Source organism: Bos taurus, chromosome 19 (genome assembly GCF_002263795.3).
Source record: "Bos taurus isolate L1 Dominette 01449 registration number 42190680 breed Hereford chromosome 19, ARS-UCD2.0, whole genome shotgun sequence".
In the NCBI taxonomy this organism is placed as follows: domain Eukaryota; kingdom Metazoa; phylum Chordata; class Mammalia; order Artiodactyla; family Bovidae; genus Bos; species Bos taurus.
Genome location: NC_037346.1, coordinates 47,175,880 through 47,194,489, shown reverse-complemented (window position 1 = coordinate 47,194,489; position 18,610 = coordinate 47,175,880). Strand labels below are relative to the sequence as shown.

At 44.5% G+C, this 18,610-nt stretch overlaps 1 protein-coding gene across 9 annotated transcripts in view; it reads left to right on the top strand.

The window, feature by feature from the left end:
* Positions 1 to 18,610, top strand: part of MARCHF10 (membrane associated ring-CH-type finger 10) — a 100,983-nt gene that overhangs the window by 17,003 nt on the left and 65,370 nt on the right. For all 9 annotated transcript variants that reach the window (XR_009491557.1, XR_003030706.2, XM_015458885.3 and 6 more), the window contains one exon: positions 4,566 to 4,685. Coding sequence is in view for 7 of the 9 variants with exons in the window: in XM_015458885.3 (XP_015314371.2) it covers positions 4,566 to 4,685 (120 nt within the window). In the remaining 2 variants the exon portion in view is untranslated. The remainder of the gene's footprint in view (positions 1 to 4,565; positions 4,686 to 18,610) is intronic.

Sequence of the window (18,610 nt, the reverse complement as noted above, 5' to 3'; positions counted from 1 at the left end):
CACTGTTCAGAATTATTTAAAAGGCTTAGCTATTTATTGAATATATGGCATCATTTTTGAAAATAACAAACCAAGGGCTGAAATCAAGATTGCTGAGAGAAATATCAACAACCTTAGATAAGCAGAAAATACCATTCTAACGGCAGAAAGTAAAGAGGAACTAAAGAGCCTTTTGATGAGGGTGAAAGAGGAAAGTGAAAAGTCTGGCTTCAAACACAACATTCAGAAAACTAAGATCATGGCACCCAGTCCCATCACTTCATGGCAAATAGATGGGGAAATAGTGGAAACAGTGACAGATTTTATATTCTTGGGCTCCAAAATCACTGCAGATGGTGCCTGCATCCACAAAATTAAAAGATGCTTGCTCCTTGGAAGAAAAGCTATGACAAACCTAGACAGTATATTAAAAAGCAGAGACATCACTTTGCCAACAAAGGTCCAAATAGTCAAAGCTATGGTTTTTCCAGTAGTCATGTACAGATGTGAGAGTTGGACCATAAAGAAGGCTGAGTGCTGAAGAGTTGATGCTTTTGAACTATGGTGCTGGAGAAGACTCTTGAGAGTCTCTTGGACAACAAGGGGATCAAATCAGTCAATCCAAAAGGAAATCAACTCTGAATATTCACTGAAAAGAACTGATGCTGAAGCTCCAATATTTTGGCCACATGATGCAAAAAGCCAACTCACTGGAAGAGACGTTGATGCTGGGAAAGATTGAGGGCAGGAGGAGAAGGAGAGACAGAGGATGAGATGTTTGGATGGTATCACCAACTCAATGGACAAGAGTTTGAGCATACTCTTAGAGATAGTGAAGGACAGGGAAGCCTGGCGTGCTGCAGTTCATGGGGTCGCAAACAGTTGGACACAACTTGGAGACTGAACAAAAACAAGGGGAAAAATTCCTCCATTTTGGAGTGTTCTCCCTTTCCAAGCAAGGAGGGGTAAAATGATACCTTTCTTATAAGTATCCAGGATTCACCTTGCTGCAGGTGCCACCTGGCCGCTGTAGATGAACTCTGAAACCAGTGCTTCACCTGCCAATCAGTTGTGAAGCACGGTGTAACTGATTCTCTGTTCCCAAGTCCAAGTGGTAAATGTTTTGTTAATATCAGGTCATTTCTACTCTTAACCTTGTGGCAGAATACTGGCTTTCCCCTTGGCCATGAAATTCTGGCAAGTCCTTCAAGGAAGGAGATGCATTTTCTAACAGAGGGAAAAAGATGTGGAAGGAATCTTTCCTTTCTTTACCCAGGCAGGAAAAGGGAGATGTCAAGCCTCGTTTAGAAATAAGATTGTCTTTATGCTGCATTTCTTTACTATAGCAGTGGATAATTCGGCTCTGGCAGGACAAAGGTGAGTTCAGTTATTGGACCTATAGAAATTCTGCAAGAAGTGTTGCTATTTTGCAGTATTTAAAATGTCAGTTGAGGGCTTCCCTGGCAGCTCAATGGTAAAGAATCCACCTGCCAGTACAGGGGACATGGGTTTGATCCCTGATCAGGGAAGATGCCACGTGCCATGGAGCAGCTAAAACGGTACACCACAACTGTTGAGCCTGTGCTCCAGAGCCCAGGAACCCTCGAGCCCTGGAGCCCATGCTCTGCAACAATAGAAGCCACTGCAATGAGAAGCCTGCACACCACAACTAGAGAGTGTCCCCGCTCGCTGCAACTAGAGAAAGCCAGCACAGCAACGAAGACCCAGCACAACCAAAAATAAATAAGTAAAATTATTTTTAAAAAGTGATGATGAAACAATTGGAAGGGAAACCATATACAAAGGGAGGAAGGGAAGGAGGAAGAGATGAGAAGAGAAGAGAAATAAATCGGGGTCCATACTTCATATAGGGCTTCCCAGGTGGCACTACTGGTAAAGAACCCACCTGCCAATGCAGGAGATGCAGGTTCCATCCCTGAGTTGCAGAAGGTCCCCTGGAGAAGGGCACAGCAACCCACTCTAGTATTCTTGCCTGGAGAATCCCATGGATAGAGAAGCCTAGTGGGCTACAGTCCATAGGATTGAAAAGAGTCAGACACGACTGAAGTCACTTAGCATGCATATTTCACATCATGGTGGTGGTTTAGCACTAAATTTTGTCTCACTCTTGCAACCCCACAGACTGTAGCCCGCCAGGTTCCTCTGTCCATAGGATTTTCCAGGCAAGAATACTGGAGTGGGTTGCCATTTTCTTGTCCAGGGGATCTTCCAGACCCAGGGATTAAACCCAGTCTCCTGGGCTGAAAGCAGATTCTTTACCAACTGAGCCACTAGGGAAGCCCTTCATGTCATATATAAAGTTAATTCCAGATTATAGATCTGTATGTAAAACTATAAAACTTTTAGGAAAAAAATAGGAGAAAGCCTTTGTTTCCTTGGGTTATGAAAAGTGGCCTTAGATACACCAAAAGCACTATGCAAAAATAAATAAAAATTGAAAAGCCAGATAAAGATAAATATCTTTGAACATCACTCATGTGTAGAATCTTAAAAAAAAAGACACAAATGAACTTATATACATAACAGAAATAGATCCACAGACATAGAAAGCAAATTTATGGCTACCAAAGGGGAAGCAAGGGAGGGATAAATTAGGAGTTGGAATTAATATATACACACTGCTGCTGCTAATAAGTCACTTCAGTCGTGTCCGACTCTGTGTGATCCCATAGACGGCAGTCCACCAGGCTCCGCCGTCCCTGGGATTCTCCAGGCAAGAACACTGGAGTGGGTTGCCATTTCCTTCTCCAGTGCATGAAAGTGAAAAGTGAAAGTGAAGTCGCTCAGTCATGTCCGACTCTTAGCGACCCCATGGACTGCAGCCTACTAGGCTCCTCTGTCCATGGGATTTTCCAGGCAAGAGTACTGGAGTGGAGTATTGCCTTCTCCGATATACACACTACTACATATAAAATAGATAATCAACAAGTACCTACTATATACAGGGACCTATACTCAGGATTTTGTAATAACCTGTATGGGAAAAGAATCTGAAAAAAGTGATTCATATATCTGAATTACTCTGTTGTACACTGAAACTAACACAGCATTGTACATCAACTATACCTCAAAAAAACACAAAAAATCCATTGACGTGCCCATAGAACACAATGGCCTTGGATTTTGTTCAGTCCTAATACTGGAAGAGAAATATTTTGGTACTAAATTTTGTTTTTAAAAATGGAACAATTCTTTGGTTGTTTTATTTATTTTTGCATTTGGGAATAGATAGTTCCCTCCAAAACAAAAAGGAAATTTAGCTAACATTAAGTGCTAGATGCTGGAGAATTCAAAAGACATGGTCTTTACCCTCAGGATTTCTTGCTGATCAGCAGTAGAAACAGGCTCAAAAAATAAAACAACTAAATACAATAGTGGAAAAGTTGCATAATTCAAGTCACGTATGTATACAGGAGCAATTAATAGGGCTGGGGAAGAATATACCCTGAGTCAGGGTAGAAACTACAGGGATGAGATGCCCTGTGAGCTGGTTCTTAGCAGATAAGCAGGGTTTGCCAAGAGAGCGTGCTGCAAAAGGTATTCCAAGTGGAAGGAACAGCGATGTGCTAAAGTTCTCATGTGTGAAAATTCTTATCCTGTAGCTGGAAATCTACAGAATTCTTACCCTGTAACTTGGAATCTGACCCAAGGGGATATAGAGCAATGGAGGTGAGCATGAGGAGAATGAAGAGAATAAGAACGAGGGGAGGGATAAATTAGGAGTTTGGGGATTAACAGATACACACTGCTGCTGCTACTGCTGCTAAGTCGCTTCAGTCGTGTCCGACTCTGTGCGACCCCATAGACGGCAGCTCACCACGCTCCCCTGTCCCTGGGATTCTCCAGGCAAGAACACTGGAGTGGGTTGCCATTTCCTTCTCCAGTGCATGAAAGTGAAGAGTGAAAGTGAAGTCGCTCAGCCGTGTCCGACTCTTAGTGACCCCATGGACTGCAGCTTACCAGGCTCCTCCGTCCGTGGGATTTTCCAGGCAAGAGTACTGGAGTGGGGTGCCATTGCCTTCTTCAACAGATACACACTACTATATGTAAAATAAACAACAAGGACCTGTTGTATAGCACAGGGAACCATATTCAATATCTTGTAATAACCTATAATGGAAAAGAATCTAAAGAATATGTGTGTGTGTGTGTGTGTGTATACCTGAATCACTTTGCTGTATACCTGAAACTAACACACCATTGTAAATTAACCATACTTCAGTTTTTTAAAAAAGGGAGGCTGAGAACAGAAAGAGAAGTAAATACAGTGTACTAGAAAGAGCTAGAAGGCAGCTCTAAAAGGCAGCTTTGGGGTAAGTACTTGACAAAATGCCTCTGTTGTTTGAATTTGTTAAGGCAGCAGCTAATATTCTTGACCTGGCATTTGGGGCAAAGAGAGGAGGAAATGATGCCTGGGTATCTTTACACCTGATAAGAGGTATTGGTGAACACTTAGATATGGACGTCTGTATTGCATGTTCCTCATAATAGGAATTCCAAGCATAAGGTTATCAGAGCCAGTTGTAGACCTAAGCCAAAGAAACATTTTTGTTGTTATTCTGCAGGCTTGTCTAAGACGACAGGAATACAAAAGAGACCCAAATGAGAAGAAACGAGATCAATTTTGGGGGCAAGAGACAAATTTTGAGAGATCCCGGTTTTCAAGCGGGTCGTCTTCCAAACAGGTACTTCGAACTCTGGGAGACACTTTTTTTGCTGCAGAGGGTGTGTGTGTGTGTGTGTATGTGTGTCTGTGTGCATGATGTTTAAGAATTTCAAAGGGCAGGGCGGGGAGAGACAGCGGGAGAAACTCTCATCCTGGCTACCAGCCCCACCATGCCTGCTCCTCCTCTGCTGTGTGACCCTCCCTCTTTACCCTGTTGAGTCTCACTCTTCTTTCCTATACATAAAGGGTCCAGTGGAGAGGTACCATCCAAATCAGAAATGCTGCGACTGTTTAAGAGTTGGAAGCACTGGGCCTTCTAAAGTGCAGTATCATACTGTATCTATATACCTAGATCTATGCCTACTTGATCTGTCTATATAGAGACATATATATGCAGGCTTATGATCTTACCCATTGCATTGCTTAGTATAGATTTTATTTCAAATAGAGTAAAATGCAGTAATAATTGCATCATGTAATAACTAGAAATTGTTCAAGTATTTTTGTCTGGATGATACTAATAAATAATGAGACCAATATAGGAACTTTCCTGGTGGTCCAGTGGTAAAGAATCCACTTGCCAAAGCAGGGGATACGGGTTCGATCCCTGGTGTGGGAAGACTCCACATGCCTCGGGGCAACAAAACCTGCGTGCCAGAACCCCCAGCCCTCGTGCTGCAACTCCTGAAGCCTGAGCACCCAGAGCTTACGGCCACAAGAGAAGCCACCGCAGTGAGAAGCCTGCGTACTGCGACAAAGACCCGGTGCAGCCAAAAATAAATATAAATAAATAAAATAAGATCAGGAATCTGCCTGCAAAGCAGGAGACCCAGGTCCAATCCCTGGGTGGGGAAGATCCCCTGGGGAAGGAAATGGCAACCCACTCCAGTATTCTTGCCTGGAAAATCACATAGACAGAGGAGCCTGGTGGGCTACAGTCCACGGGGTTGCAAAGAGTCGGACACGACTTAGCCTCTAGACCACTCCAACATAACAGCAACATGAAAATGATAACAACAGTAGTAATAGTTACCATCACTTGAGTGATTACAATGTTCCAGTACCATGCTAGGCGCTTTTACCTATTCATTTATTTAATTCTCATAAATCTCTTTGCAGGTTATAGCCTCATTTTATAGATGAGAAAACTGAGCCGGAATACAAAGTCTATAATCTATGCATGATAATAAGTATATTCCACACCTCTGAGTACTGGTCGCCACCCCATCAAGGACCACGCTAATCCTAGGTTAGGCAGAGTCTGTCCTGCCCTTGGGCTTCTCTTCTCCCAGGTAGAGGGAAGTCACTGGGGAGAGTTATACACTTTTTTCTTTTTAAATTTTCATTGGAACAGAGTTGTTCTACAGTGTTGTATTATTTCCTGCTGTACAGCAAAGTGGATCAGTCATATGTATATATATCCCATCCTTTTTGGATTTCCTTCCCAATTAGGTCACCACAGAGCACTGAGTAGAGTTCCTTTTGCTATATAGCAGGTTCTCATTAGTTATCTATTTTATACATAATACCAATAGTGTATATTTTCAATCCTAATCTCCCAAGTCATCCCACACCCCCTTTTCCCACCTTGGTATCCATGAGTTTGTTCTCTACATCTGTGCCTCTATTTCTGCCAAAAGATCCATGCACCCCAGTGTTCACAGCAGCACTGTTTACAGTAGCCAGGACACGGAAGCAGCCTAAATGTCTATCAACAGAGGAGTGGATAAAGATGTGGCACATATATACAGTGAACTATTACTCAGCCATAACAAGGAATAAAATTGTGCCACTTGCGGAGATGTGGATGGACCTAGAGTCTGTCATACAGAGTGAAGTTAAGTCAGAAAGAGGAAAACAAATATTCTACACATATATGTAGAATCTAGAAAAACGGTACAGATGAACCCATTTGTAAAACATAAATAGACACACAGACGTAGATGCTCACATCTGTTTTCACATGTTGCTTCTGCACTGACTCAGCTGGCAATCAGTCAATGTGAGTGACTTTCTTACTTGGCTACCCTCTTCACTGGCTAATGGAAGGGGCTGAGTGGTGGTACCTCTGTATTTCTCTCTCCATCATGAGAGCTCTGGAGACCTGCCCTGGCAGAGGTGCTAGAAGATGCCCTCTCTGAGATGTTCCATTTAGGCTGGAGCTTAAGCAGTGCTTCTCAGACTTTACTGTGATGGGTTTGCCAGGGATTCTTGTTAAAATGCAGATTCTGATTCCAATGTATTGAGGATGGGGCCTGAGTGACAGGCTTTCTGAGGAGCCTCGCTGGTTTTAGGGCACCCTTTGGGATTTCAGCAGAGAGTTCACTCAAGGAGAATGGATGTTCCTGACCAGGAGGCATTAGAATTAAGAGGAGCTCAGGTTTCTCTCTCCTGCCCCACCTACAACCCACAGACTGTTTAAACACGATCCTCTAGGGCCCAGACATAGGTACAATAAACACCCCCTGCTGATGAAGCTATGCAGCTGGTGTTTGGATGGAGCGAGGTGGTTCTCAAGTTGTCCCCAGACTGTAGCATCGGCATCACCCTTGTAAAAAAAAAAAAAGAAAAAAAAAGAAAAATTAAGGAAGTTTACCTAAGATTTCACAGCCAGTATGCCCTGGTGGCTCAAACAGTAAAGAATCCACCTGCAATGCAGGAGACCTGGGTTTGACCCCTGAGTCAGGAAGATCCCCCAGATCTTCAGGTCAGAAAGATCCTTCTTCCCCTGGAAAAGGAAATGGCAACCCACTCCACTATCTTTGCCTGGAGAATTCCATGGACAGAAGAGCCTGATGAGCTAGTCTATGGGGTCACAGAGAGTCAGACACAACTGAGCAACTAACACACACATACACACACACACAGATTCCTTTCTAGGCAGTCTGACCCCTGAGAGGGTGGCTCTGAACCACTGAGCTGTATGATCATATTTCATGTTTAAGATCTTATCTGTGTAAGGTTTTACTTATCCTATGTAAGCACTGAATACCGCAGGCTGCATTCAATACCGGTTGTTTGTATGGAGAATTGATTTAAGATGAGTATATGCCTTTTATGAATTCTTATTTAATATTTTATGCCTAAAATATACTCTGGAGGATAGACTCTCTTTTCTATCAGTAGTGTGGATCCCTGAGATAGATCCTGGATACCTGATATCAATCAAGTTCTTGTTGGGATTTCTTCTCTAATCTAGGACATTCACATAGCAGTTATTTAATGTTCAAAGGGCACCTTAAAAACATCAGTGATTGATGATTATGGATATATCCCTGGGAGAGACCTATACTCCCTATTAAGGAACATAAAATTGCACAATAAAACATTCCACCTGAAGCCCGAAGGTGAAAGAAACTACCTCACAATATTGGCAGCTCTGAGAAGAACACGCCGCCTGCATCTTTTCCTGCTGGTTGTTATTGTTTAGTCATTAAGTTGTGTCTGACTCTTTTGTGACCCCATGGATGGTAGCCCATCAGGCTCCTCTGTCCAAGGGATTTCCCAGGCAAGAATGCTGGTGTGGGTTGCCATTTCCTACTCCAGGGGATCTTCCCGACCTGGGATCAAACCCACATCTTCATTGGCGGGCACATTCATTTCCACTTGAGCCACCAGGGAAGACCATCTTTTCCTGTTAGTCAAGGACCAAATAAAATGCCTGGTGCTGATTAAACTTATGGAGTGAGATTAATCCAAAACTTAAATCTAGTTTGGCTAGACCAACACATTTTTAGCATTAAGATAAATTCTCCCAGTTTTGCACTTAGAAACAAAAATCAAGGACAGATGAAAAAAAAAAAAAAGTAACGTAATTTCAAACAGTAGCATGTAGCAATCTTCCTAGACTGGAATTACTAAACAAATAGGCAGCTGGGTTCTTCTTCTATTTTCATGCAAAGTCTCACGTGCAGAGTCTTGGCCATTTTGCATGGCAACACTCATGCATTTGGGATATTCTAGGACTTGAAGTTTCATGCTGTAAAAATTACTCATTCTTTGAGGCAGGCATCCCCAACCTCCGGGATCTAATCCCTAATGATCTGAGGTGAAGCTGATGTAATAATAATAGAAATCAGTGCACAATAAGTGTAATGTGCTTGAATCGTCCTGAAACCATCCCCCCGCCCCCGATTTGTGGGAAAATTGTCTTCCACGAAACTGGTCCCTGGTGCCAAAAAGATTGGGGACTGCTGCTTTAAGACAGCATTGCAAAACACTCAGACCACATCTAAAAAAGGACACAGTTGTACATATAAAAGTAATTATGAAATAAAGACAAAAATATGTGGTGAAATGCATAAAACTGGCAATTTCTAAAGCCCAAGGACAGGATTTTTCATGTTGGCTTTGTGTCACGGCACCTCGGTATGCCAGAGAACTCAAAACATGACTGAATACTCCCGATTTTTTCCAGATGATGCTGTCCCAAGGGCTTGGGTATTGATTGTACAAGTGCCAGGGCTGCCCTGATGGCTCAGACAGTAAAGAATCTGTCTGCATTTCAGGAGACCCAGGTTCTATCCCTGGGTTGGGAAGATCTCCTGGAGAAGGCAGTGGTTACCCACTGCAGTATTCTTGCTTGGAGAACTTCATGGACAGAGGAGCCTGATGGGCTACAGTCCATGGGGTTGCCAAGAGTCAGATGCAACTGACATTTTCAATTTTCACTGTCGTACAAGTGCCTTCCAGGCTGCACCTTCTCTATCAGGAAGAGCGACAAAACACTACTACATGTAAAATGGATAATCAACAAGGACCTACTGTAAAGCACATGGAACTCTGCTCAACTTTATGTGGCACCTGAATAGGAGGGGAGTTTAGAACTGGACATGGAACAACAGACTGGTTCCAAATAGGAAAAGGAGTACGTCAAGGCTGTATATTGTCACCCTACTTATTTAACTTATGTGCAGAGTATATCATGAGATACGCTGGGCTGAAGGAAGCACAAGCTGGAATCAAGATTGCCGGGAGAAATATCAATAACCTCAGATATGCAGATGACACCACCCTTATGGTAGAAAGTGAAGAACTAAAGAGCCTCTTGATGAAAGTGAAAGAGGAGAGTGAAAATGTTGGCTTAAAGCTCAACATTCAGAAAACGAAGATCATGGCATCTGGTCCCATCACTTCATGGGAAATAGATGGGGAAACAGTGGAAATAGTGGCTGACTATTTTTCTGGGCTCCAAAATCACTGCAGATGGTGACTGCAGCCATGAAATTAAAAGATGTTTACTCCTTGGAAGGAAAGTTATGACCAACCTAGACAGCATATTCAAAAGCAGAGACATTACTTTGCCAACAAAGGTCCGTCTAGTCAAGGCTATGGTTTTTCCAGTGGTCATGTATGGATGTGAGAGTTGGACCATAAAGAAAGCTGAGCACCGGAGAATTGATGCTTTTGAACTGTGGTGATGAAGAAGACTCTTGAGAGTCCCTTGGACTGTGAGGAGATCCAACCAGTCCATCCTAAAGGAGATCAGTCCTGAGTGTTCATGGAAGGACTGATGTTGAAGCTGAAACTCCAACTTTGGCCACCTGATGCAAAGAGCTGACTCATTTGAAAAGACCCTGATACTGGGAAAGATTGAAGGTGGGAGGAGAAGGGCATGACAGAGGATGAGATGGTTAGATGGCATCACCAACTCGATGGACATGGGTTTGGGTGGACTCCGGGAGTTGGTGATGGACAGGGAGGTCTGGCGTGGTGTGGTTCATGGAGTCACAAAGAGTTGGACACGACTGAACAACTGAACTGAACTGAACTTGTAAGGGAATGGATACATATATATGTATAACTGAGTCCCTTTGCTGTTCACCTGAAGCTATCACATTATTTGTTAATTGGCTATACCCCAAAACAAAATAAAAAGTATTTTTTTTAAAGCAGAAAAAATAATAGTGGTTAACCCAATTAATATTTCTTACAAACCTATAAAGTTATATCAATTTTTATTGAATTTATTCATATTATAAATAATGAGGGCAGTCATAACCCTATTTATTAATAAGCTAAGGACTTATGTGAAGAAGGAAATGGCAACCCACTCCAGTGTTCCTTGCCTGGAGAATTCCACGGACAGAGGAGCCTGGCAGACTACAGTCCATGGGGTCGCAAAGAGTTGGACATGACTGAACACACACACACATAAGGACCTAAGTACCAAGATAGATTCTCTAAATCATTCATCACAAAACATTGGATTGGCAATAAATGTGGGAACATTTTATCCTACAAAGTAGTATTTAATTAAAGGAAAATTAAAGGGTTGATTTACAAGGTTAAAAAAAAAAAGTGACAAAATTCGAGTTTTCCACAGTGAATTTCACCTCTGCTTCACTCCCTGTATTACAGACATTCCTTGGAGGATCTTGGAGGGGGTTGCCTCTGGATCAAAAGTGCAGGCAGGGCAAGGTGAGGGGAGATGTAACTCAAGGCATCCTTCTCAACAGCCATCTGGCTTGTGTGCTTATAATGCTAATCACTCCTCACTCCATCTTTTGACTTCTGCCTGGTACAAGTGAAGCCAGAGAACCCTTATGTTAGCAGTCCCCAAGCTTTCTGGCACCAGCGACCAGTTTTGTGGAAGACAATTTTTCCACGGACTCAGGGGAAGGGGATGGTTTGGGGGGATGAGTCAGGCATATTACGTTTATTATGTACTTTATTTCTATTATTATTACATTATGATGTATAGTAAATAATTATACAACTCACCATAATGCAGAATCGGTGGGATTTACTATGGTCTCTGTGCAGTCAAACCTCTCTGTTAACAATAATCTGTATTTACAGCAGTAGCTAGCATCACCACCTCAGCTCCACCTCAAACCATCAAGCATTAGATTCTGATCAGGAGTGTATAACCTCCTGCTGCTGCTGCTAAGTCGCTTCAGTTGTGTCCAACTCTGTGCGACCCCATAGATGGCAGCCCACCAGGCTCCTCTGTCCCTGGGATTCTCCAGGCAAGAATACTGGAGTGGGTTGCCATTTCCTTCTCCAATGCATGCATGCGTGCTAAGTTGCTTCAGTCATGTCCAACTCTGTGCGACCCTATGGACAGCAGCCCGCCAGGCTCCTCTGTCCACAGGATTCTCTAGGCAAGAATACTGGAGTGGGTTGCCATTTCCTTCTCCACATAACCTAGATCCCCGCATGTGCATTTCACTGTAGGGTTCATGCTCCCATGAGAGTCTAATGCCGCTGCTGATCTGACAGGAGGCGGAGCTCAGGCGGTCATGCAAGCCCAGGGGGAGTGGCTGTAAATACAGATGAAGCTGGCTTCCCTGATGGCTCAGTGGTAAAGAATCCACCTGCCAATGCAGGAGATGCGGGTTCAATCCCTGATCCAGGAAGATTCCACATGCCGCAAAGCAACTAAGCCCGTGCGCCACAGCCATTGAGCCTGAGCTCTAGAGGCCCTGGAGCTGCAGCTAGAAGTACACGTGCCTAGAGCCTGTTATCCGCAAGAAGAGAAGCCGCCTCAGTGAGAAGCCCGTGCACTGCAACGAAGAGTGGCCCCCGCTCGCCGCAACTGGAGAAAAGCCCGAGCAGCAACGAAGACCCAGCACAGCCAAAAATAAATAAATAAAATTATTTTTTAATTAGAATATAACAAATATTTTTTAAAGAGAAAAAGAATGTAACAAATATTTTTAAAAGAGAAAAAAGCAAAGAAAGGGGCAGGAGAAAGATACAGTCCAATGAGATAGCGTGAACCCAATCCAAGTCCTCTTCCTTAGGAGAACACTCCCCTGAGTAATATCCTTGTGAAGGTGGCTATGGCTGCAAACTCGAAGGGAGGTTTCACCTCAGATTGGAGAAGGAAAGTTCATTCCCTGATTCAGTGGGTTGTGTGAGAGTGGATGGCTTAATCCATGGGAATTTTTCCAACTGTACAATCATGAGGTAAGGCATGCCACCACCTCATTTTGACACTTGTATTACAATTTCCATTACTCGTTCATTCCTTAACTCAGTCTCAGGCCATCACAATGCTGATGGGCCTGGAATAAGTGAGGCATTTGCCATTAAGTAATAGCTATAGGACTTGAGTTTGAGTGAACTCTGGGAGTTGGTGACGGACAGGGAGGCCTGGCGTGCTGCAATTCGTGGGGTTGCAAAGAGTCGGACACGACTGAGCAACTGAACTAAACTGAACTGAATAGCTACAGTATCAAGAAATCATTTCCAAGCACCTGCCTGGGGGGTGGGCAGATCCCCAAATGTGCAGCTAACATGGTAACCCTTCCTTTATGGCCCAATCTCCTTACTCCTGAGGCTTGGTGCTCAGTCTAAATCGAAGATAAAGCAATCTTCGGCAAGCCTGTGCTGAGCTGGTCTTTAAAGCAGCACCTTCTAGAAAAGGGACCCCTTCTGCACTGTTGGTGGGAATGGAAGTTGGTGTAGCCACTATAGAAAACACTGTGGAGGTTCCCTAGAAAACTAAAAATAGAATAACCATATGATCCAGCAATCCCCCTCCTGGGCATTTACCCAGACAAAATTGAAACTCAAAAATACACATGCACACCTATGCTCATAGCACCACTATTCACAATAGCCACGATATGGAAATAACCTAAATATCCATCAACAGATGAATGGATAAAAATGATGTGGCACATATATATGATGGAATACTACTCAGCCATTAACAAAATAAAATAATGCCATTTGCAGCAATATGGATACAATTAGAGACTATTATACTAAATAAAGTCAGAAAGAGAAAGGCAAATACCATATGATATCATTTATATGTGAGATCTAAAATATGACACAAATGAATTTATCTATGAAACAGAAAAAGACTCACGTACATAAAGAACAGACTTGTGGTTGCCAACGGGAAGAGGTTTGGGGGAGGGATGGAGTGGGAGGTCGGGGTTAGCAGATGTAAACCATTATAAATAGAATGGATAAGCAACAAGGTCCTGCTGTATAAAACAGTGAACTCTATTCAATATACTGTGATAAACCATAATGGAAAAGAATATAAAAAAAGAACGTCTGTATAACTGAACCGCTTTGCTGTGCAGCCGAAATTAATGCAACACTGTAAATCAACTACACTTCAATTTTTAAAAATTACCAAAATAAATAAATAAAGTGGCTTCTCCTAAATGCATTTAAGTTAGTGATGTGACACAGTACAAAGAACACTTACCATCGAGGGCCAGCTCTGCCCCTCATTACAGTGCAAATTCAGACAAAGCACTTTACTTCTAAGCACTTCAATTTCCCATCAAGGAGATCCTTATTATTATGCTATTATCTCATGGGATCACTGTAAGAATGAGTGAGCCTCTCAAGTGTCATACGAACATTAGATTCATTATAAATTGCCTTGGTGTCCAGCTATTTCTGCAAATGATGCTCCAATACTTACGTATGGAGGAGCAGCTCCTGAGGCTTCTGGAGTGCCTTCTTTCCCCTCAGCCTGGTCCCAGGCCACATGTCTAAAAGCCAACCTAATGTAGCAACTTAATTTTAGTCCCTTTGCAAAGTTACCTACAACCTTCTGAGCTGTTTAATCAAATTAGAATTTAACAGGGAAATAAACAGCAGCTCCGCAGAACCAACGAGACCTTGGATGATTTAGTAGATTAAAGGGCAAAGCAGGGACTTCCATGGTGGTCCAGTGGCTAAGACTGTGCTTCCATGCAGGGGGTGCAGGTTCCGTCCCTGGGAGCAGAGCTAAGATTCCACATTTCTTGCCACCAAAAAGCCAAGCCGTAAAACAGAAACAATATTGTAACAAATTCAATAAAGACTTTTAAAATGATCCACATCAAAAAAAAAAAAAAGAATATAAAAGGCAAAGCAGTCTCTCAGTATAAACAGGAAACAGTGTCCCCAGGACACTGATGGCCCAGAGGAGCCTGCTGTGATGACAGGGACACCAGGATATTAACCCTAAGCCTCTCAAGACTTCACAGAGAAGGGTCAGGAGCCCCAGTCTCCCCACAGAAAATGGTGAAATTGACTGGGTGGCAGGAACCTTCAGTGGAGAAAGTCATCGTGGACCCTTCTCATCTTTTAAGACCCTGCATCCCTGCCAGATGGGAACTTCCGAAAGCACAAATGTCAAGGATTGAGGACGCACGCAATATTTACAGGATCGGCAAAGAAGGCGACCAGCCCTCAGTTTTTCAAGAGCACCCCTTGCTAACAGGAATAGGATTATCCTCCTCCCAGCATCAGCAACTGAGCAGCCCGATGTCTAGATCCCACGCCACAAGGACCCAACGTGACACTGGAAGGAGGCGGAGAACCTGACTCCAGCAACAGCTGGCTCCGCCCCAGGCCTGGCTCAGCACGATGTTTACCTCCACGAGATCACCTGAACCTTCCAGAAGGCAAGGGAAACTCAAGTGTGGAGGCGGCTCCCCAACACAAACATTTTTAATTGTTTTGTTCATGATCATCCATACAAACTTGAGAGGTTGAAATGAAAAGTAAAGCCTCTTCGAGTAATCTGCAGTGGCTTAAAAAGTCAGAATGTGTGTTCATACATGAAGGAAGCAAAAACATAAAACTGTGCTGTTTAATACAGTGGACATAAGCCACGTGAGGCTATATAAATTAATTAAAATAAAATTGTAAATGCAGTTCCAGGCTCAGTAGCCACTCGTGGTCCAGGGCTGCCATACAGGACATTAACACTGTTGCAGAAATCCTGTGGAAGAGCACTGCTCCAGATTATGTTGTTGTTTAGTTGCTAAATTGTGTCTGACCCCATGGACTATAGCCTGCCCGGCTCCTCTGTCTGTGGGACTTCCAGGCAAAAACACTGGAGTGGGTTCCCATTTCCTTCTCCAGGGGATCTTCCCAATCCAAGGTTCAAACCTGCGTCTCCTGCATTGCAGGCAGGTTCTTTACCACTGAACCACTAGGAAAGTGCTCCAGATTACAGTAAGTCCAAAAGATAAGACAAGATCTCATGGGCCAGGAAGGGGTTTTGTTTCCCAGAAATCAGCCCTGCGTAATCCAAACTACAGCGCTTTGCCCATGACAGCTCCTTGCAAACGTTCGCTCTCGGATGATGAGTCAGCTGGCTTGCTTTGCATTTGGGTTTTCCTCCGACCTGGGTATATTTGCACGCCTCCTTTCACTACCTTTCTCTTCAGCCTCTCCTGCCTGTGAAAACCTTGAGCCTCTCCTCTTTCAAACGGCTCTCAGGGAGTTGTTTGTTCTCCCATTAATCTGTCAGTGTCAACCTACCGACACCCTTGGTGGTGTCACGGAAGCAGCCAGCTTAGCACATGGCATATGTGTTCTGTGACTCATTCTTTTGATTTTCTCTAACTTCTTCTTGTGTGTTGCCAGACTCCCCATGGGCTGGGCCTCCCATCCTGCCTGGGGGCTGTGTGTGGCTGAGGCGGGTCACACACACACAACACACACACACACACACACACACACACACACACACACACACACACACACACACACACGTTCCAACTGCCCCACCCTGGGAGGCTGTGAGTCATCCCTAACACCTGGCCAGGTGTTGTCTCCACCGCCCCCTTGACTCTAGCGCAGATTCCTCGCCCTCAAGGTGCCCCTGAGTGACTACACACCTCCGCCCCACATCTAGAACCCGACGTGGACGTCAGGGTGATGGAATGCGCAGCCCACGGTTTGCCGGGTGCACACCTGTGAGAATCTTCGCTTGAGTTTGTTTTGCCTGAACTTCTTTCTGCCCAGGAGAATTCTGGAGATCCTCAGACTCCTCCACCCTCTCCTTCTCACATTTGACAGCTGTCAGACACCAGAGCTGGAGAGTCTTACCTTCCTCTGTCTTGAGATCTGTCTACCAGCGCCTCCGTTTACACAGCTCTATCTTCCTTTTTTCTTTTTGCCTGGATTACTGTAGGAGCCATTTTCCTGGCCATTTCACCTTCACCTCAACCCTTCTGGCCAGTGTCCTAGGCAGCAGTAAGAATGATCCTTCTAAAAGCAAATTAGATTGTGTCGCTCTGCTATTAAAAGTTCTTTAGTGGGGACTTCCCTGGTGGGCCAGTGGCTAAGACTCTGAGTTCCCAATGCAGGGGGCCCAGGTTCCATCCCTGGTCAAGGAACTAGGTCCTACATGCCGCAACTAAAGGTCCCGTGTGCCGCTACTAAGACCCAGTGCAGCCAAATAAATAAATATATTTCTTAAAAGTTCTCTAGTTGTTCCCCATTGTCTTAGGATCAAGTTCAAACACCTTAGCAAAGTGTTTGATGGCCCTGATGGCCCTCAAGGCCATTGGTGGCCTGACCCTCAACTCTGCAAGCACTTCCTTTGGGAAGAGCTTCCGAGCAGCTACTGGGGGGTCCAGTGGTTTTGTTTTCGTTCCTTCACTGTGTCCCCATACCACTCTCCAGGCTCAAGCACACCTTAGGACACGTGTCTGTCTCCTCCTCAGTCTGGGGGTTACTCAGGAGCAGGCCCTGGTGGTTACTCCATTTCCAGTGCCCACCACATGCTAAGCGCTCCATGAATGCTTGAAGACTGACAGTCGCAAGACCATTTTAGGAATATGCTCATGTTGAAGTCATAGTGATGCAGCCGGAGCAGGACTCCTCCCCTGAGCAAGAGAAGAAAGCGAGTACTGTTACCAGGGTGGTGAGCAATCCCCAGCCTGGCTTGAAATCATCCAGAGGAGGGTGGTTTGGTAAGACAGGCAGTGAACAAGGGCCAGTCTGGCTCTGAAGATTGAAACTGCCATCAGCCATCTGGAAATAACCTCACTGCTGATGACCAGACTAACCAGCTACAGAGAGCCTGGCTCACCAGGCTCTCCCACCACCAAGGGATGGGTGGCACCTTTAAAGCTCTCGGTAGGTTCCTTTTATCCCAGGTGGGCAAGAACACAGAGACATAAGAAGCTCTCTCCTACCATTCAGCACAGGGAAGTCTGCTCGGTTTTATGGGGCAGCCAGGATAGGAGGGAGGTTTGGAGGAGAGTGTGCTGCTGCCGCTCTGTGTGCTCAGTTGTGTCTGACTCTTTGTGACCCGAAGGACTGTGGCCCACCAGGCTCCTCTGTCCATGGGCTTAGCCAGGCAAGAGTACTAGAGTGGGTTTCCATGCCCTTCTCCAGGGGGTCTTCCCAACCCGGGGATGAAACCCAAAGCTCCTGCATTGGCAGGCAGATTCTTTACTGCTGAGCCACCTGGGAAGCCCCTTGCGGGAGAATGGATACTAGTGTGTGTATGGCTGAGTCCCTTTGCTGTGCACTTGAAATTACCACAACGGTAATCAGCTATATTCCAATACAAAATTAAAAAGTTAAAAAAAAACAGACTCATGACTGAGCAGAATCTTTGGAGCTGACCTCTGGACATGAGCCCACCATTGCTTCAGACTGCCGGCTTTTCAGATGAAAGCATCTTTCTTTCCTGCTGACACACACACACACAAACACACAAGCAGTTCTCCGTGGACAGAGGAAACTCAGACTAGCCCAAAGTTGACCCAGGACTCACTCGTATTTTATAAGAGGTCATCTTGGTGTAACTGAACATTCCACCAGGTAACTCACCAGGCTGAACCAGAGGTTTTCTTTGCGATCAGTTCGGTTCAGTTCAATCACTCAGTTGTCTCCGACTCTTTGCAACCCAGTAGACTGTAGCACGCCAGGCTTCCCTGTCCATCACCAACTCCTGGAGCTTACTCAAACTCATGTCCATTGAGTCGGTGATGACATCCAACCATCTTATTCTGTCTTCCCCTTCTCCTCCTGCCTTCAATCTTTCCCAGCATCAGGGTCTTTTCAAATGAGTCAGTTTTTCTCATCAGGGGGCCAAAGTATTGGAATTTCAGCTTTAGCATCAGTCCTTCCAATGAATATTCAGGACTGATCTCCTTTAGGATGGACTGGTTGGATCTCCTTGCAGTCCAAGGGACTCTCAAGAGTCTTCTCCAACACCACAGTTCAAAAGCATCA